The sequence below is a fragment of the Ictidomys tridecemlineatus genome, chromosome 5, assembly GCF_052094955.1.
Source record: "Ictidomys tridecemlineatus isolate mIctTri1 chromosome 5, mIctTri1.hap1, whole genome shotgun sequence".
NCBI classification, from domain to species: Eukaryota; Metazoa; Chordata; class Mammalia; order Rodentia; family Sciuridae; genus Ictidomys; species Ictidomys tridecemlineatus.
The window spans coordinates 76273469-76295660 of NC_135481.1; the positions used below are offsets into that span (position 1 = coordinate 76273469).

At 33.2% G+C, this 22192-nt stretch overlaps 1 protein-coding gene across 2 annotated transcripts in view; it reads left to right on the plus strand.

Annotated features, from left to right (window-relative positions):
- Sec23a (SEC23 homolog A, COPII component) overlaps window positions 1-22192 on the plus strand; it is a 60672-nt gene that overhangs the window by 31194 nt on the left and 7286 nt on the right. For both annotated transcript variants that reach the window (XM_021724715.3, XM_013357463.4), the window contains 8 exons: window positions 581-670; window positions 3467-3573; window positions 6912-7065; window positions 11990-12067; window positions 15240-15401; window positions 17696-17782; window positions 19181-19336; window positions 21134-21199. In XM_021724715.3, coding sequence (XP_021580390.1) covers window positions 581-670; window positions 3467-3573; window positions 6912-7065; window positions 11990-12067; window positions 15240-15401; window positions 17696-17782; window positions 19181-19336; window positions 21134-21199 — 900 coding nt within the window. The remainder of the gene's footprint in view (window positions 1-580; window positions 671-3466; window positions 3574-6911; window positions 7066-11989; window positions 12068-15239; window positions 15402-17695; window positions 17783-19180; window positions 19337-21133; window positions 21200-22192) is intronic.

Here is a 22192-nt window from a genome sequence, read left to right on the forward strand (position 1 = left end):
ATGCTCTGTTTTATGTGGTTTATTTTCTTCTGATATGCTTCTGTTTATGTTCTGTGCTCTTTTCACATACCCTTTCCCATCCATTCTTAAGTTAAAACTTTTTTTTTTTTCGTACTGGGAATTGAACTCAGGAGCAATTAACCACTGAGCCATATCTCCAGCTCTTTTTTGTATTTTATTTAGAGACAGGATCTCACTGAATTGCTTAGTGCCTCTCTTTTGCTGAGGCTGGCTTTGAATTTATAATCCTCCTGCCTCAGCCTCCCAGACTGCTGGGATTACAGGTGTGTGTGCGCCCACTCATGATATGGTCTTAAAAAATTCTTGAGCTTTTTTTTTTTTTTAAATTTTGATATAGGATCTTGCTAAATTTAAGTTGCTGGCCTTGAATTTGTGAACCTCCTGTTTTAGCCTCCTGAGTCACTAGGATTACAGGTCCAGCAACTCTTAAGTTTTTAACATGCAGTGAGTTGGTTTGAAAATTGAAATATTTTTTCTTACTGGAGATTTTTTTGTCCTTACTTTATATTAATAAATTATGTTCTCTGGCTTTCAAGCATACTATATTTTGTTTTTACAGGAGATAGGAACGGGTGGCACTTGTCAATGGAAGATATGTGGACTCAGTCCCACTACAACCTTAGCTATATATTTTGAGGTTGTTAATCAGGTATGACTTTCTGTATTTGAATATTTAAAAGTGTGTTTAATTTAGGTCATGAATATTTTATATGAATTTTAGGATTTTTTTTTCTAGTTCTGTGAAGGATATTATTGGTATTTTGAGGAATTGAAATGGATCTGTAGATAGCCTTGGGTAGCATGGACATTTTAATGATATTAGTTCTTCTAGTCCAGGAACACAGTTGTCTTTCCATTTGTTTTAGCTTGTTTAATTTCTTTCATCAACATTTTATGGTTTTCATTGTAAAAATCTTTCACCTCTTTGATAAAATGAATTCATAAGTATTTTATTTTCTTTGTAGCTGTTATTGTAAATGGAATTGCTTTCTACTTCTTTTTATTTATTTTTTTATGCTGCTGGGGATTGAAACCAGGGCCTTGTGCATGCTAGAAAAGTACTCTACCATGAGCTACATCCCTAGCCCTTGATTTCTATAATCTGCCATTGATGTATAGCAGTGCTACTGAATTTTGCATTTTAATTTTGTATCCTGCAACTTTGCTGAATTTGTTTATTATTTCTAATCGTTTTTTAGTGGAGTAATTAGGATTTTCTGCACTTGAGAAAGATTGTGGTGTTTGTTGAAAGTTACACTTTGATTCCTCATTTCCAATTTGAATGCCCTTGATTTCCTTATCTTGCCTAATTGCTTCTAGGTAGTACTTCTAATATTGTGTTGAATAAAAATGTGAAAGTGGGCATCCTTATCTCATTATAGATCTTAGAAAACTTTTACCTTTCCCCCTTTATGTTGAAGTATGTTCCTTCTATATCTAACTTGTTTAGTGTTTTTACTATAAAGGGATTAAAATTTTTTTTGGTTGTACATAGACAAAATACCTTTATTTTATTTTATTTTTTTATATTATTAGTTGTTCAAAACATTACATAGCTCTTAACATATCATATTTCATACATTTGATTCAAGTGGGTTATGAACTCCCATTTTTACCCTGTATACAGATTGCAGAATCACATTGGTTACACATCCATGTTTTTACATACTGCCTTACTAGTGTCTGTTGTATTCTGCTGCCTTTCCTATCCTCTACTATCCCCCTTCCCCTCCCCTCCCCTCCCATCTTCTCTCTCTACCCCATCTACTGTAATTCATTTCTCCCCCTTGTTTTTTTCCCTTTCCTCTCACTTCCTCTTATATGTAATTTTGTATAACGATGAGGGTCTCCTTCCATTTCCATGCAATTTCCCTTCTCTCTCCCTTTCCCTCCCACCTCTGGTCCCTGTTTAATGTTAATCTTCTTCTCATACTCTTCCTCCCTGCTCTGTTCTTAGTTGCTCTCCTTATATCAAAGAAGACATTTGGCATTTGTTTTTTAGGGATTGGCTAGCTTCACTTAGCATAATCTGCTCTAGTACCATCCATTTCCCTGCAAATGCCATGATTTTGTCATTTTTTAGTGCTGAGTAATACTCCATTGTGTATACATGCTACTTTTTTTTTTTATCCATTCATCTATTGAAGGGCATCTAGGTTGGTTCCACAGTCTAGCTATTGTGAATTGTGTTGCTATGAACATCGATGTAGCAGTATCCCTATAGTACGCTCTTTTAAGGTCTTTAGGGAATAGACCAGAAGGGGAATAACTGGGTCAAATGGTGGTTCCATTCCCAGCTTTCCAAGGAATCTCCATACTGCTTTCCAAATTGGCCACACCAATGTACAAGTGTACCCTTTCCCCACATCCTTGCAAGCACTTGTTGTTGTTTGACTTCATAATGGCTGCCAATCTTACTGGAGTGAGATGGTATCTTAGGGTGATTTTGATTTGCATTTCTCTGACTGCTAGAGATGATGAGCATTTTTTCATGTACTTGTTGATTGATTGTATATCCTCCTCTGAGAAGTGTCTGTTCAGGTCCTTGGCCCTTTTATTGATTGTGTTATTTGTTTTCTTTTATTTATTTACTTGTGGTGCTGGGGATTGAACCCAGTGCCTGTGCATGTGAGGCAAGTACTCTACCAACTGAGCTATGTCCCCAGCCCTATAAATGGATTTTCAGTTTTATCAAATTGCCTTTTCTTCATCTATCAAGATGATCATATAGTTTTTAATTATTCATTCTATTGATTACATTTATTTATTTGTTTATGTTGAGCCAGTTCATGCATTTCTGAGAAGAATTCTACTTGATCATGGTGAATAATCTTTTTAATTTGCTTTTTTTTCTTTTTGGTACTGGGGTTTGAACGTAAGGGCAGTCAACCACTGAGCCACATTCCCATCCCTTTTTTAATACTTTATTTAGAGACAGAGTTTTGCCCAGTTGTTTAGGGCCTCGCTAAGTTGCTAAGGTTGGCTTTGAACTTGTGATCTTCCTGCCTTAGCCTCCTTAGCTGCTAGGATTGTAAGTGTGTGCCATCATGCTTGGCTTTACTTTGTTCTTGAATTTGGTTTGCTGTTATTTTGTTTAGAATTTTTGCATCAGTGTTCATTATGGACATTGACCTATAGTTATCTATTTTTGTTGCAACCTTGTTTGGTTTTGTTATCAGGGCAATGTTGGTCTCAGTTTGGAAGAGTTCTTTCCTCTTTAGTTTTTTGGAATATTTTGAGAAGAATTGGTTAATACTAGTAGTTCTTCTTTAGATGTTTGTTAGGATTGAGCAGTGAAGCTGTCTGGTCCTGGCTTTTGCTTGATGGGAGACTTTTTAATTTTTGAATGAATTTTATTTGAATTTTATTACTACTAGAGAATATGTAGTCTATGATAATAACATAGTAAATTTTGTTTAGTTTTTACTCATTTGTTTTTACATAGCATAATGCTCCAATTCCTCAAGGAGGACGTGGTGCAATCCAGTTTGTGACCCAGTATCAGCATTCAAGTGGGCAGAGGCGCATCCGGGTGACTACCATTGCTAGGAAGTAAGTTATGTACATTTTTTTTTTTTTTTGTGGTGCTAGGATCAAACCTAGGGCCTTGGGTGTGCTAAGCAAGTGCTCTACTACTGAGCTATATTCCTAGCCTGTAAATTTTATTTGTTAGAGATTTCATTTACATATCAAAACTATTATAGGTCATAATTCCAAATTGGATTCCCATTTTGGGAGACACAAGTAGAAAGTGAACATTTACAATTAACAGCATTTTATTTTTTTCAAACCCACTTTGTTTGTTAGACTATTGATTGATAATAACTGTAATCTATTTTTAAAAAGTATTCCTGAGATCCACTCTTCAAAATATTTTTATTTACCTCATAACAATGAAAGAGGAGAGGGAAAAATCAAACATTTTCCTTTAATAGGCAGTAATATCTATATCTTTATATAAAATCTATATCTTTCTATGTACCTATATACATATATAAATTAGTATATATTATATATATATATATACACACACACACACAACATACACATACATGTGTATATATATATATATATATATATATATATATACATGTGTATACCTTATATATAATGTAGTGAATTAGTAGCATTATTTTTCAGTGGATGATAAAATTCTTAACTGTTTTTTTCAAGTGTTATTAGTTATTTAATTCATTTTTTACATCTTTGTTCAGCTTCTGTTTTGTGGAACTGTTAGAGGAGAGTGTGAATGAAAGAGACTTGAATATACTTGGTCTTTATATGATGGTGGAGGCTCATCATCATATGGGCTGGTCTTTAAATAATCTATGCTAAAAGGCCAGTTGTGTTTTTTGTCTTCGAATCCTTTGGGAATGAATGCTTTTATTAAATATAATAAAATTGAATTACTAGGAAAAGTAGATTTTAAAAAGCCATTCAAAACACAGTTTCTATTTTTTATTAGTAGATTCATTAGACATAAAATTATTTTGTTGAGTTGCTCAAAATTTTCTGAAATTTTTAGTTTGTATTCTTATCTCATGGGAAATGAGACCTGGTTCATATACCACACTTTGACTAGCACCTATTAAGACCACACAAGGTAAAGTCTCTAGTAGTTTAGATTATAGGATAGTGTTTGGGTAACATGATCTTGTCTGATTGTATTGATGCAGGCAAAATCTTCAGAGGGGAATAGTTAGGCATAACATGGGGAGGCGGCCAGTGCCAACTTAAGCTCAAGGGGATTCTTCTTCCTGCTAAGGAGGGTGTAAGCTACCTAAGAAATTAGTCTAGAATAATTAGTCAAAACAAAAAGACAAAGTTGGAAAGACAGTTTCAAAAAGGTGGAGCCCTGTAGATTCAGTACTCACAGGACCTGGAGCTAGACAATTAGAAAAAGTCTTCTGTGGTTTATTCAAGGTGGTACATCAAAGGCAGTGATAAGGTTTCAGGGGTGGAGTCTTTTCTTCATTTACTAGAAACATGACTTTAGGGGCCTAGACAAGTGTTTATGTTAAGTAAATAAGCAATGAGGAAGTAAAAACTCTGCCTCCAGAGAACATAATCATAGTTACCCTATTTTTTCATATAGAAAATAACTTGGATCTGCAAAGTTTGGCTTCAAACTAGTAAGAATCATTGTGAAGGGATATTGGCAACACAGAAGAGAGATTTTTACAGTGTCGGAAATGTTGGGCTTTCTGGGTGAAATAATTAACATGTTATAATTAGCATGTTTTCATTGTGTTTACTTGCTAATATATTTCTGTTGTTGAACCATTGTATTTTTACAAGAAAAAATGTCACCTTTATGGTTATCAGTTGGGAAAGTCTTGATTTAAACAATTTTGTTTTTAATTCTTTGATTTTTTGAAAACAAATATTAAATAATTAGTACTTAAGCTAAACTATTCATATAGTCACTGTACATAAATTTCATTAAAAATAATTTTCAAAATTTTCAGTGCCCTTTTTTATTTATTCTCAGAAAACTATAACAATAGAAGAAGAAGGAAGAAGAACTTTAAAGATTTTACTACCCAAATTCCCTTGGGATTGGTCTTGTGTGTAAAATTGGTTCAACATTTATTTTCAGAAAGTTCATAAATATTTCCAGTCTTGCTCAAAGTGAGGTACTTCGGAACTAGGATCATCTGAAATAATATAAAACTGCACCTTTGGGCTGGGGATGTGGCTCAAGCGGTAATGTGCTCTCCTGGCATGCGCGGGGCACTGGGTTCAATCCTCAGCACCATATAAAAATAAAATAAAGATGTTGTGTCCACCCAAAACTGAAAAATAAATATTAAAAAATTCTCTCTCTCTCTCTCTCTCTCTTTAAGAAAAAAAAACAAAAATTGCACCTTTGAAATATAACATAAACAAATATAAACAAAGATAGCCCAGCAATAGTTTTACTGAATTGCATTTATAGAACATGTGAATTTAATAAATTATGCTATTTTATGCATAATATCAAATTAATTCCTCAGGTTGAAATTCTCATGTAACTTTTTATTTTAGTCAGTATACTAAATTGGAGAGAAAAGAATATAAAGTAATTTAATTATATGATTTTTTTTATCACTAATGATTAAAATGATATCACTAGTGAGAAAAAATTCTGTTGTTTTATTTTCCAGTTTAGGCTTAGAGAAAATCTTTATTTTTATATTTCCATTTTTCTGCTTATTTTCCCCTTTGCTCTAGGGAGTGAACTGGGGAAGTATAATGGGGTCTCACACATGCTGTGAAAATGCTTTACCACTGAACTAGGGAATGAACTGGGGCCTCACACATGCTGTAAAAATGCTTTACCAAAGCTATTTCCAAAGCCCCTTTTCTGTTTTTATAAAATTGAAGAAATAAAATCCTAACGTCTGATAGATTCATGTATCTGTGTGTGTGTGTGTGTGTGTGTGTGTGTGTGTGTGTGTATATTATATATATATACATTTGCATATTATTATGTTTACTTGTAAAAATATTATTGTTTTCAGAATTGTGCATATATGCCTTTACAGTTTACTTTAGAGAATTTTTTTAGGTTTGATTATATTTTTGTGATAACAATGCTGTAGTGAAACAAGTATTAGTGATTTCTTTTTAAAAAATGTGGTAGGTCTGGGAATGTAGTTCAGTGGTTGTATGCTTGCCTAGCTTGTATGAAGTCCTGCATTCAATCCCCGCTATCACCGAAGCAAAACAACTCAAACAACCAAAAAAAGCTTCTGCCCCCCTCCCCAAATCTAATTTGTCTATATAGTGTTGGAATTTGAAATATTAAAGTAGTTTTCTTCATTTTTCAAATTTAAATCTGTGTGGTGGCCAAGTATGATAATGTGAATATAATTCAGCAACATTTCTGTACTTTCTTATTTCTTTAGCTGGGCAGATGCTCAAACTCAAATCCAAAACATCGCTGCATCTTTTGACCAGGAGGCAGCTGCCATTCTTATGGCCCGACTAGCAATATATAGAGCAGAAACAGAGGAAGGACCAGATGTGCTCAGATGGCTGGACAGACAGCTCATTCGACTGGTAAATAAACATTGTGCTTTTCTAATAAACATATGTTTTCATTTGTAATTTGTTTGCTGTATCTCCTTAAAAGTACTTAACAGTGACCCTGAAATACTATATGAGGAATTCCTATTCAAATTACTGAGACAATACCATAGTAATGATAGTAAAATTCAGTAATAACTTCCAGTAAAAGTGAATTCCTTTTTTTCCTTAACATGAAAAAATGGCAAGTATGTAACCTATATTTTTCTATTGATTTTAGTTGGTATGAAATTAGTTTGAAATTTAATTAGATATTACGATAACTGCTCTTACTATTTTTTTGTGTATTCATTGCTATGGTGTTAGTTTTATTTCTGTTTTATATTGAATGGAACTTCATATTGTAAGTACATCTTTTAAAAGTAAGTGAAGTATGTATAAGTTATACATATTAAATATAGAAATATAGGCAAGTGTCAATTACAAATTACATAGATTACAAATATATGCTAGTAAAATGATTGGTGTTGATTTACTTGATTTTGTAAACATACCAGGAACCCATTTCTCACATTGTGACCTAGAAGACTTTATTTTATTTATTTAACTTTTTTTTATATATATATAAAATATATATATATTTATATATAAAATATATATGTTTTATACACACACACACACACACACACACACACATATATATATTTATTTTTTTAGGTGTAAATGGATACAACACAATGCCTTTATTTTTATGTGGTGCTGAGGATCAAACCTGGATCCCGCCTGTGCTAGGGGAGTACTCTACTGCTGAGCCACAATCCCAGCCCCAAGAAGGCTTTATTAATGTTCTACTTTTCTTCGCTGGCCTGTCATTTCCATGAAAGTACTTCTGCATTCCCTCTTCAGCTTGAATATCCTATGGAGAGCTCTGTTAAGCTATTAAGTACAAGAGACAGCTAACTTGCTTTTAAACTATCAAATAGGTTGTGCTTTATTTCATGTAGTTTTAAAAATAGTCTTGAGTGAACTAGCCTTTGTTTAGTAAAGTTAGTCTCTCTCTCTTTTTTTTTTTGCAGTACTTGGGATAGTATTAATTACCTTACACATGTTAGGCTAGTGCTCTACCACTGAGCTACATCCCAGCTCTTTTTTATTTTTTATTTTTGATACAGAGTTTGGCTGGGTTGCCCAGGCTGGCCTTGTTCTCCTCCCTCAGCTCCTGAGTAGCTAGAATTGTGGATGTATGCCACCACATCTAGCATTAGCTATTTTTTTTCACTTTCATCTTTATTTATAGAACATGTGAATTTAATAAATTATTTTATGCAAAATATCAAATTAATCCCTCAGACTGAAATTCTTACTCAACTTTTGGTTTTAGTCAATATATTAATGTAGAGCAAAAAGAACACAAAGTAATTTTAATTATGTGATTTTTTACAACTAAGGTTGAATTAAAGACCAAGGAGAAAAAAAATTCTGTGAAGCACCTCTCTGTAGAAAACAGTGTTATGACAGTATTAGTGTATCTTTTTTTTTTTTTTTTAAAAAAAAAACAGAGATTTAACTTCTTATAGAGTCAGCCATTGATGGGACACTGTCAGTACAAATGCCAACACAGTTCTTCAGAAGTAGACCTTTCATTCCAGATAGGAAGATAAATCATTAAATATATTTTGACCTTTATTTGTTTTGGGCAATAGAGAAGATTATCTTTGCAGTAGCAAAATTTTCTGGAATTTTACTATCATTTAAAAACCTGCCATGACACTGGTGAAACCTGTAAACTTGTCATTCTGAATAGGGAAATTGTTATTTACCTTATTACACAAACTTCTTTAGCATTATGTGAAATATCATCAATTCTTTGGCTGATACTGTTTTATAATGAAACCTGTGTTTTGGAGTGCTGAATATTGAACCCAAGGCCTTTTGTACACTAAGTACATGTTATACCACTGAACTACTCTCCCAACCCTCTAAAATGGAATTTTTTGATTTCCCCAGATTGCATTCTGTCCTAACATTTTATTTACTATTCTTTTACATGTTGGCATTGCTAGTTTCTTACCAATTCTTGTAAGATTGAGAAAAATAGGATAATTGCTAGAGTTGCCCTGTACTCAGGGAAATGGAAAACTTCATAGTTTATAGTTTTGGTATATGAATCTGTGTAGCCTTTATAAACATCTTTATAACCATGTGTGTCAAGGAAGTTGTTGACTACATCAAAAACTTAAAAACTATATTTTACTTAGAAATATCTCAGAATTTATTCTAAAATTATAATAGGATAAATGAAGATGCCAATAATGAGGGATTGATTCGTTACGATAGTTATGGTGTATGTCAGTATTGCAATGCTAGTCAGGCATTAAAATTGTAGTAGTAATAAGAGTATTTAATGACATGAAAGAAATGCTCACAATTAAAGCAGAAATTTTTGGCGTAAGTATCAGATACTTCCAACTCTGGGATTTTTTTTTTTTTTTTTTGGTATTGGGGATTGAACTCAAAGGTGTTCTATCACTAAACTATTGTCCCAGCCCTTCTTTTTTTTAAATTTTGAGACAAGGTCTTGCTAAATTGCTGAGGCTGGCTTTAAATTTGTAATTCTCCTGCCTCAGTCTCCTGAGTAGCTGGGATTACAGGCATGTTCCCACTGTGCCCAGCTCAGTAATCCTTTGTTTCCCTCATTATTATAACATCAGGTTTGCCTAATACATTATTTTAACAGAATTTGGGGCACATTTTGACAGGTGTATGGTTAATATTGTGGCTGATAGCCTGACATACTGAATTTTTCACAAAATCTATTCAATATACTTAGTATTCTAGATTTTTTCAAGTATATATGATATTCTATCATCACTATCCAGAAGTTTACAAATGTTAGAAATGCACTATTACAGAACTGGTACCCACATGTAGCTAATCAACACTTGAAATTTGGCTAGTGCAATTGAGGAACTGACTTTCTAATTTTTATTTGATTTTAATTAATTTAAATTGCCACATGTAGCTAGTGGCTATCATTGGGCAATGACGAATTTATTAATTTGCCAGTGAGGGAAAATTAAAGATAGCAATGCTCTTATTCTCAGATCCAGAGTGTTTTTTTTTTTCAAGGATTAACTCTATTACTATGGCTTCTTTCCTTCTTGCCTGCCTGCCTGGGATTGAACCCAGGGCCTCTCACATGATAGGCAAATAGCTGGGTGTGGTGTTTGTTTCATGCCTGTAATCCCAGTGACTTGGGATGCTGAGGCAAGAAGAACACATGTTTGAGATCAGCCTCAGCAATTTAGCAAGACCCTCAGCAACTTAGAGAAACCCTCTCAAAATTAAAAAAGGACTGGTTTCCTCAGTGGTAAAGGGGCCCTGGGTTTAATTCCTAATGCCAAACAAAGCAGAACGAAAAATAGGCAAGTGCTCTGTAACTGAGTCTCCATCTATAACTTTTTTATCCTTGGATAACTCTGATTCTGAAATGATTTTTTCCTGGAAGCTAAAATTAGATTAAGCCAAATATGCCTTTTACTTTCTTTGTAGGCACAAATAAATGATAGAGCTGAACATTCCAGGTAGCAAAAGTCCTGCACAACGCCTAGCAACGAACCTTTTGTTACTTTTTGCTTATTACATTTTGCCTGTTGTTTTTGTCCTTAACTCATATGCAACTATGGTAAACATTTCCAGAAGATAGAAAGTTACATAAGTCTTAAAAACTTTTCTTTTATGGCATTTGCATGTGAATGGATGGAACTAGAGAACATCATGATAAGTGAAATAAGCCAATTCCAAAAAACCAAAGGCCAAATGTTTTCTCTGATAAGAGAATGCTGATCCATGGATGGGGCCGAGGGGTGGGGTGGGGTGGTAGGGAAGATTGAAAGAACTTTGGATTGTGCAGAGGGGAAGGGTGGGGCAATGGGGATAAGGATGATAGAATAAGACAGACTTTATTACCCTATATACATGTATGGTTGATGTGATTTTCTGCACCAGGTACAGCCAGAGGAATGAGAAGTTATGCTCCATTTCTGTACAATGTGTCAAAATACATTCTATTCTCATGTATAATTAATTAGAACAAATTTTAAAAAAAGTAGAAGGGAGACCAGTAGAATAGAAGAAGGGGATCAGGGGGAAAGAGATATGGGTGGGAAAGGGGAGGTACTGGAAAATGAAATTGATCAAATTATACTGTTTTATTGTGTGCATGTATGAATATATTATCACCCCCCCCCCCAAAAAAAAAAACCAAAACCTTTTCAGGGCAGAGACTTTTTACTCAAGAATAAGAAAAGTTATGATTTATTGAGTGCTTTAGTAAGTGCCAGTCATTGTGCTAGGCAGTTTGTCTTATAGATAATCTTACTTAATTCCCTAGATGCCTTTTGTTATGTTATCATAGCCTACTTCTCTGTTGCCAATGTATGTCCCTCTTTACATTTTCTAATTTCTGCCTTTTTTCTTTATCAGATTTCCTGTTGGTCTTTCTGATTTTCTTTTCCTCACCTCTTCTTTCTTTATGGTATTTCTGATATATCAAATTTTGTACCAGCAATGTACTTTTATAGCTACTCTGGTATTTTGATAGGCATCTTTCCTTTAGTTGGCTAATATCTTTTTTGGTTAAGTGTTAGGGAATTTTTTTGGCCATTGTCTAGGAGTTCTTTATTTATTAAATAAACAGAGATACTTACTTAAACAAATCCAAACATTTTAGGGTGAGTTGTTACTATACTATTATTGTTTCTGAAATTCAAATGTTTTCTTTTTGTTGTAATCGGTCTCTTGCTAAATGTATATGTAATATTCCAATTTTATCCTATATCAAGTATCTACCTCCTAAAAAGTAGTAACTTCTTGTAAATAGAATATATAGAGGCAACAAGTTTTGGCTCTGATATCAGAAATTCATTACTAACATATTATATTTTATTTTTTTTAGTGTCAGAAATTTGGAGAGTATCACAAAGATGATCCAAGTTCCTTTAGATTTTCGGAAACTTTCTCTCTTTATCCACAGGTAAGTAGATAAAATTCTTGTCTTGCATTGCCAGCAGCATTTTGTCTTTGTTTTTTTTTTTTTTAATACCAGGGATTGAACCCATGGGTGCTTAATCTCTAAGCCATATCCCCAGCCTTTTTTATTTTGAGACAGGGTCTCGCTAAGTTGCTTAGGGCCTTATGAAGTTGCTTAGGCTGGCTTTGAACTTGCAATTTTCCTACCTCAGCCTTCTGAGCTGCTAGGATTAAAGGAATGTGTCACCATGCCCAGCTATTATTCATCTTTTATTACTCATCTTATAAGACCTATTTTTTTTGGAAATATTTTTTTTAGTTGTCATTGGACCTTTATTGATACATGGTGCTGAGAATCGAACCCAGTGCCTCACACATGCTAGGCAAGTGCTCTGCCACCGAGCTACAACCCCAGCCCCATAGGACCTATTTTTATTGAGTTATTCTTTTGATTAGATAACTTTTGGAATAGCTAAGTAATTAATACTATGTGGTCAGTACTGAATGAAAAGTCTATAGTGTTTTTATATTTTGCTCTTACAAATAGTCATTTATTTGTGGAATACAGATTTATAATGAAACCCTACTGTTACTACAATTGGTGTAAGTGATTAGCTTTCCATCTGATATAACAGGTTCTAATTGCAGTGATACCACAAGGACCTTTTTTTTTTTTCTTTTTGTGTTGCTGGGGGTTGAACCCAGGGCCTTGTGCATGCAAGGCAAACACTCTACCAACTGAGCTATATCCCCTCCCCCTACAAGGACTTTTTGTGAGGTAATTTTACCAATTAGTTAGACTTACAGCATGTTATTGTCACCTCGGAACAGTTTTGTGGGGCCATACCAGGTAAAGAAACTAACTTGATTTACCTTATGAACCTTTTCCACTGGGCATAGTGGAATCTGTCCCCTTATCTATAAACTCTAGGTTGCTTATATAATAAATAACAGATCATTTATTCAACTGAGTACTGAAGAAATGATGATGATGACCTGGATCCCACTTTGAAGGAGCTTCAGTCTAAAGGGTAAAATCTGATATATACCCAAACAACAAAGAAGAAAAAGTGAGAAATGCTATGAAAGGCATACAGAATTTAAAGACAACTTAAAGAAATTCTTTCAAATGAATGGTTTGATACATCTTTATAGAGGGTGTCATTTCAGCTCAACCTAGAGGGATGATAGATATTGAGATATGGAAATTCAAGTTTTTGCCCTTAAAAAATTTGTGTGAAAGCTAGATTCTGGGGCTGGGATTGTGGCTCAGTGGTAGAGTATTTGCCTCACCTGTGTGAGGTACTTGGTTCAATCCTCAGCACTACATAAAAATAAATAAAGATTAAAAAAAAAAACAGAGCAATAATGCATTGCTATGCTTAATTGTGTTAATAATGTCCAAGTCAAAATAAAACTCATTTAAAAAAAAAAGCTAGATCCTTTGTTGATTTGTGATCCAGAAACTCCATTTTTTTTTTTTTTAAACAAAGGGAGACTTTTTTAAACTAATGAGGTTTCAGAGAATTAAGGAAAAAAGCAGGATCTATGTGTCTTAAGGCATGCAAAGTCCTTTCTGTTTTGGGAATTCTGAGGCCTTATCTTTGTTACTGAAAAAAAAAAAAAGCAAAATGAATGTGGGCATTAGCCTATATGTTAGACTAAGTTTTTCAGTTTCCTTTCTTCTTTTGTCCTTACTCTAAGACTTCTCTTAAGAATTTTAGATGTTCAGAGTAATCCCACCAATCTCCTTTTTTCCCTTCTGCTGGAAGTAGGAAGCAGAAAACTCGTTTTTCCTTAGGTTTTTCAAAACCTGAGGATCTTCTGTAAAGGTGCCAGAGGCATGTGCATAGGCACACTCTGGGAATCCAGTGACTTAATAGACTCAGGCAGAGGGATTTAGTGAGATCCTGTCTCCAAGTAAAAATTCAAAGGAATTAGGATGTATCTCAGTTAAGTGCCTCTGGGTTCAAACTCCAGTAACAAGAATGAATAGATAGATAGATAGATAGATAGATAGATGAATGAAAGTGGCATTCATTAAATTCAAGGCAAGTCTTTATCCCCCAAATATTTACCTAAGAATTTAATAATTAGACATCTTGTAAGTAAACAGGAATGATTCAAATGATAAAGGGGTGAGAGAGCCTCTCCAGTGTATTATGGATCACTGAAAAAGGAAAAGGAAGGAGAATTTCACTGGGTGCCATGTGTTGGGAGAGAACTGTGAAGTAACAAGCAGAAGGAACATGCAGGCACTTGAGACCTCAGGACTGAAAGAATTTAAGAGACATGATGAAAGACAAGTGGGAGTACTTTGGGGCTGATCCTGCCAATTTTAGGAAAGATCTAATATAGCTATTCTTTATTTAGGCCTGCCTCTCTCCTTTTTTTTTTTTTTTAAAATCTGTTTTATTTGAGGGGGGAGGAGAAAAAGGAGAAAGAAGCTGTAAAACAAAGTAAAAGGAGAAAGAAGCTGTAAAACAAAGTCTGGAGGATGTTTCCTAGGGATGGGGAAGACCTAAATATTAGATAACAATATGGGTATAGATAGTTTTTTTTCTCTTTTGGAAACTAATGCAGACTCTTGCTAGCCCAATTTTTTAGATGTATGCCCAAAATAAAAAGTATTTTAATCTACTTTTGTTTTTTTGAGAGCCTTTTGATGTAGTAATGAAAAAATCCAGAGTTGTGGTCAGAGGGATGAGGGATAAAAACAGAGAATGCTGGGACTAGGGTAGTGGCTCAGTGGTAGAGCACTTGCCTAGCATGTGTGAGGCACTGAGTTCGATTCTTAGCACTGCATACAAATAAATAAAATAAACATCCACTGACAGCTAAAAATATATATATGTTAAAAAACAAAAAACAAATAACAACAGAGAAGCTGATAAAACACTACCTGGCATCAGCTTCAGAAGAATGGATTTGAACAAGAAATTTTTTTCCTACTTTTATACTTTGGAGTTATTTCTCATTTAATTTTTTTCTCTTCATAGAATTATATTTTTAAGCAGCTGATAAATAGCATGAATTTCTGAGGAATATTGTTTAGAATGTTCTCAACGTAAATTGTTTATTGTATTGTTTATAGTTGTAATCAAATGCTTTTCTTGATTGTAAACTGCTGTCCTGATATTAAAATCAGTAACAATATCTCATATTTTATTTTACAGTTTATGTTTCATTTAAGACGATCTCCTTTCTTGCAAGTTTTTAACAATAGTCCAGATGAAAGTTCGTATTATCGTCATCATTTTATGCGTCAAGATCTTACCCAGTCTCTAATCATGATTCAGCCTATTCTGTATGCATATTCTTTTAGTGGACCACCAGAGGTAAGAGGAACACACACACAAATGTTCATTGGTCTTACTACTGTGATGTTTGGCATTAAAATAGAACAGTTAATTTAAAAAATATATAATTATTATATACAAGAATTGAATTACTTATTCACTTAAAAATATTTATGAGAGCTTTTTTTATACTAGATATCTTGGATAGGAATAGTGAAAGATCGTTAAAAATAATATAAAAATATTGTAGAAGAGACTTTCACATGATTTTGTCTGACCATTTGGTTGACCAAATCCTGTAACACCTATGATCATTCTTGTTTTTGGTACCAGGAATTGAACCCATGGGTGTTTAACCCATGAGCCACATCTCCAACCTGTATTGTATTTTATTTTTAGAAAGGGTCTTGCTAAGTTGCTTAGGGCCACGCTAAGTTGCTGAGGCTAGCTTTGAACTTGTGATCCTCCTGCCTCAGTCTCCCGAGCTGCTGGGATTTAGGTGTGTGCAACCATTCCTGGCTTATGATTATACTTCATATCTTTTAACAATGTTCAAATGTGATTGTGATTCTGTAGTACTCAGCTTATTTCAAAATTTAGTGTCAGATAGTTACAGTATTCTGTCTAAACATAGTCTCATTTTCCTTTGGTCCTTTGAGAACATAAGACACAGTTGCCATATTTAAGACATATTTAGAAGAATAATGGCTTAACTTCCTTATCAAACTGTCCCATTTACTTTAACCTGTTATCAGTGAACAGTTTTTCTGTTCTATATTCTGAATTGTCTGTTTTACCACTTATAAAAATGTGTAATGACTATATTTGAAAGTAATACTTGAAGAAGGGTCACTATAGAGAATACTTGTGATTTCTATTTGTTAGTGATCCTTCATGATACCTCATGTCTTATAAAATAGTAGGAAATATTTTATTTTGTTAGTGTAATTTTTAAACAATTTGTCAAATAGTTTCTACTAGGAAAATACATTTTTAAAATATGTTGGTTTGGCTATGTATTTTAATTTTGTAACTCTTTGAATCAAGAAAATAAATTTTGTAAGTAACTTCTTGTTTCAGAGTAATGTATATAAACTGTAGACACTGGAAAAATGTAGAATAGTGTCTAGAAGAAAATTGGAATCCCAGCATCCCTAGTCCCTGCTCCTATCAAATTCCAACCATTTCATTTAATACATGAATCCCATTAACCTCATTTTCCTAAGGCTTTGCTTTGGAAATTATTTCTTTCTCTCCTGCATCACCACTTTTGTGTCTATCTATATCATTCTCATTAACCTAGAAACTTTAACAGCAGTCAGGTTAAAAAGAAAACTATCAAAACCCTCATCCTTTCCTTACATTTTCTCTAATTATCATCCATTTCTCTGCTCACAACTAAATTCAGAAAAGTTATTTATTGTCTACACTTTCTCACTTCACATTCTCATCACATGTCATACATTTCCCTCTTTATAAAATACGGGTTGAACATGTCATATATTCTGAATCAGTTTTTGTCCCTAACATTATATTAAAATGGCTCTTATCAAGACCACCATTATTCCACAACTTGCTTCAACAAGCTATTCACAGTATTTGCTAATAAGGACTCTCTTCTCAAAAACCTTATGCTTTAGTCTTTTCTGACTCCTACTGTTCTCACCTGGTATCCCCTTACTCATGAAGGTTCCTTCTAAATATTGGCATGCTTTTAGGTTCAATCTTTTGTTTTCCTTATCTTCTCCCCTTTCTAGGTGATGCAATCTAATCCCATGGTTTTAATTACCATCTTTGGGCATATGATACCCAAATTTATATCATCAGTTTGGTCCACTCCTTTTTATTCATATATGGAAATTTGCTCTATCCCAAGCCTTTCCATTTCATTTATTGCTGCCACTATTTAGCTTAAGAGTCATCCTTGATTTCTTCTTGACTCTATTTTTTGTTACCTCAATTTGTAAAGATTTCTTAGAAAATTAAATTAAAATACACTGCAAGAATTTTTTAATAGTAAGAGCTTTTAAGTAATAAAAAATTTCAGAATCAAAAACTATCCTGGAGCTGAGTGTAGTGCTACATGCCTGTAATATCAGCAACTTGGGATGCTGAGGCAGGAGAATACCAAGTTCGAGGCCAACTTGGGCAACTTAGTGAGACCCTTCCTCAAAATAAAAAATTTTAAGCAGGGCTGGAGGTGTAGATCAGTGGTAGAATGCTCCTGGATTAAACTACCATTTCCACAATTAAAAAGAAAATCCTGGAAAGATCCATTTTGTATCTTTAAGTAGTTAATTTTTTCATACCTCTCATTGTTTTCTCCATGTTAGCCGGTTCTTCTTGATAGCAGCAGCATTCTTGCAGATCGTATTCTTCTTATGGACACATTCTTCCAGATTTTGATTTATCATGGTGAGGTAAGATCCTATAGCCATTTAAGGCTATGCATGTAAAGTCTTTTTTACTCAAGGAAGGTTTTTAACTCCTATATTAAATATAGCTAGTGTTCATCTCTGATAATACACTTTGATTTCCCTGTTTATAAAATATAGGTTGAGCATGCCTAATCCAAAACTCCAAATCTGAAATACTCCAAAATCTGATACTTTGTACACTGACATGAGACGAGTAGAAAATTCCACCATGAAACTTTGCGTCATGCTCAAAGTTATTAAAAATATTATGGAAAAACTAACTTCAGATTGTATTTGTAATAACTATATATAACATAATGAATTTTTGTTTAGATTGGGCTTCCACCCCCCCAAGATATTTCATTATGTGTATGCACATATTTAAAAATCTGAAAAAAAAATATGAAGTCCGTAACACTTCTGGTTCCAAGGATCTCAAATAAGGAATGCTCAACCTGTGTGTATATAATGTGATTCTTCTTAATTTAGCTTTTGAGGTTTCAATCACAATTGACCCTCCTCTGTTTTTTTGTTGTTGCTCATTTGTCTATGCGTGTTTGTACAAATAGATTTTATACAAATCAAGTGCTGTGAATGTAAAAACATTGACATGTGCATAGATATATGAGATTTTTGGGTTTTACCTTGAAGAGAGGGTAAAAGCCAGCCTTTGTCAGGAGACAAATTTTTTTTTTTCATTATTTCATGTGATCATTATAAGTTATTTTAAAAAGTGTCTCACATGATCTTGAAAAGTTCATTTAAGGCATAAATGAATTAAAATTTATAACTTAATTAGAATGGTAAATGATTGAAAAGAGTAGAATATTTGAGAAACCATTAAGCTTTAACTCAGGTATTTAGCAGAACTCTATTCTTACTGAATTTATCCAGCCAATATTTAAGTACATCCACTGTATAAAAAAGTAGCATACTCTGGATGCTTTAGAAGAGATTGATTTTTCACAGACCTGCACTCAAGCTTATAGTCTAGTGTTTTAGTAACTTATACAGATTTATTTTTAAATTTTCTTTTATTGTAAATTATTTTAGATTTGCATTAGAATAGTAAAGATGCTACTCAAAATATCCTTTTAAGTAATACTCTAGGATTTTAAAAGGTTTATTCATTATTATTATTTGATTATTTTTAATTGATTCCACTCACATCTCATAAACTTTTATTTTGTTTTTCTTTTAAAGGAGAAGAAATCTCCTAATTTTTTATTTGTTTACTTAAGAATATTTTATCTACTGAAATTAGTATTTTTAACTTTAAAAAATTGAGATAAATGGAATACTTTTCTGTCACTTTCTGAATATTACCTCCTTTGAAAAAAATCATAAGATTTTTAGTGGGCAAGAAATTTAAAGTTATTCCTTCACTTCTTTTAAAACTAGACTATAGCACAGTGGCGGAAGTCAGGATACCAAGACATGCCAGAATATGAAAATTTCCGTCACCTTCTGCAAGCCCCAGTAGATGATGCACAGGAGATCCTTCACTCCAGATTTCCAATGCCAAGATATATTGACACCGAACATGGGGGCAGCCAGGTAAGTAGTGTAATTTTTTTGTGTATGGTTGTTGATAGGTTTGCAATGAAGTATACTTACTTGTCTTATGACTTTAGTTTGAATAGATTGCTTTACAAGACAGAAAGAGGAGAAGACAGGAATGCTTTTGCAATAACTTTGAGAGCAAAGCATTAAGATGATGACCAGTTGCCTAAAGCTACCAGTTTTCTCCATCTTCTGTTTCCAGTTCAGCTCTCATAACAAAGTTAGGATGGCATTGCAGTGGTTATGTCAGCTTTAATTGAGCTGACATATGTGAACAATATATGAACAGCTGGGGAAATAATTTAGTGTACCTTTCTAAAAACTGTGATTTTACTGATAAAGTCTATGAACATGAAGTTTGTGTTAACTTACTTTTTCATTTTTCTCATTCTGTCATTCCAGTTTCTAGAAAATAAATTGTCAATTTAAAGGAAAGTTTTGTGGTATTAAAAGAAACTGTGGTTTTTTTGAACTGTGAGGATTAAACAAAATATATATGCATATGCATGTCTCATTTGATCCCTTCAAAAGGCTAGATTAGATGCCCTTAGCATACCTACATTTGTAAAACAGTTCTTATTTCTTCCTTGTGATTCTGTTTTAAGTTACAATAAATTGCTGGGCATGGTGGTGCATGATGCTGATAATTCCAGCTTCAGGGAAGTTGAGGCAGGTGATTCCATGAGACAAGTTCAAGGCCAACTGTGGCAACTTAGATCCCTTCAAAATAAAATAAAAAGGACTGAGAATGTTTCCCAATGGTAAAGCACTCTGAATTCAATCCCCATTACTAAAGAAAAGAAGAGTTATGATAAATTAATTTTAAGTTATTATAAGTTTGTTTCATTACTCCTTAAAGGCAGGGATTATGCTTTGTTTATTGCTGTAACCTCAGCATGTAGCAAGTATTACAAAAAAGGTAGCAGATATCAGTAACAATTATTATCAGAGATGATAACAATTATTGTTAGTGTTTTACTGTATTTATAGTAGGAATTATCAGGTAATGAGAATTTGCAAGGCAATTTACACTCCTTATAAGATCTTCATAAGAAATCTGTTGTAATATCCATTTTTATAGGAGACTTTGGTTACTTGTGGCCAAGGAAATGGTAAATGGAGGATCTGGGGTTTGAATTCTGGAGTTCTGGCCAGTTTAAGGACCAGTGCTCTTGACTGTAATATGTGAATACTTAAAGAATAGAAAGAAATTTTTGAAATTTGAAAGATATGACTGCCCATGTTCTAGTCTCATTGATATCTCACTATGCATATTACTACTTTCCTCTTCTGTTCTGATTTTTTTCATGATGTAAACCATAGTGGGAAGATGGGTAAAATGTTGGGTAAGTTGTCTCATAGAATCACCTGTGATTTAAGAAAGTTTGAAATCATTGTTTAAAGAATACAAGATTTTCTTGTTTTTAATTTGTATTATTATTTGGGATTTTGAATTTCCAAAACTGTTACAGACCAAGCATTCGTTGATTTTATACTAACCTTGTCATAAATGTTGTACACACAATTTTTATATGCTGAGTTTTAGACACAACAATTTGTTATAGAGATTATAAATGTATGATTTAGAGAAGTGGATATATTTATTATTTATATATAACATAGTAGCCTACACATTTCAAAATTTAGTTAATCTTTTTAAATGTTACATTTTGATAAAGTTAATTTTACCAACATATTAAATAAAATTGGTTTTAGATGGCATAATGTATTTATTCAGCTTATATTTACTTAAGCTATTTCTGATGGATAATATTATTCTTTGTTTTTAAGGCTCGTTTCCTGCTTTCCAAAGTCAACCCTTCACAGACTCATAATAATATGTATGCCTGGGGGCAGGTAAGTATAAATGGCAGTCTTGGAAATTATTTCTTTATGTAGTCATAGTTTGTTATTTTAGTTTCATGAAAGCTTCATTTTTTTTCTCTGTGTATTTACTGATGATTTCTGTTGAAAAAGTAATAAAAAAAATAGAATTAGTATTTGATGACACAATAAAAAAATAAATAAATTATCCTATCTAATAGGCAAAATCCCTTTATATTTCAATTCAGTATCACACCCACAAGCCAAAAAGCAATAAAGTACGAAAGCTAGGAAGTAATGATTGATGTTTAATGTGAGGCCATGAACCACAAAAAGCCACCCTAAGCCAGGAGAGGCCAGGGATTATACTTGAGTAGCAGAGTCAGGAAGCCTAGGAACCATTATTGACATATTTTAACTTTGTAGAAGTCTATCTCTTGATATAACATGTCAGTATTTATTAAGTGTCCAATAAGAGCAGGACTCTGTATTGGTACTTCAGGGTATGTGATTGCTATTTCTGTCTGCCTTAAAAGAGTTTTTGTAGTCTGGTATTAGAGATAAGACACATACCTCGGTAAAGTACAGGCAGAATATGGTAAATGTGCCTTTAGAAAAATATAAAGTAATACAATGGGTAGAAGAGGAAGAGGAGAAGAAGTCATGTGGTGGCAGCAGGAAAGGGTGGGTGATCAGAAAACAGTTCAGGGAAAAGGGATGTTTAATTTAGAGAATAATTATAATTTCAATATGTGGAAACTATGAGGAAGGGAATTCTATTTAAAGGATAGTATGGGTTAAAATAATAGAGTATGTGTAGAGATGAATAGTAGAACACAAAATTGGAAATGTGTTGTGTGACCAAATTGTGGAGGATCTTGAATGCCAGGTTGAAGACCTTGTTTGGTAAGCAGTAGAAAGTTGTTGAAGTTTTTGGACAAAGGGGCAAATTTGAGTCCTATTGTGGTTGAAACTTAAGAAATGGGAGCAATCTGTCAGTTGAAACTGTATTTATTGAAATAATTC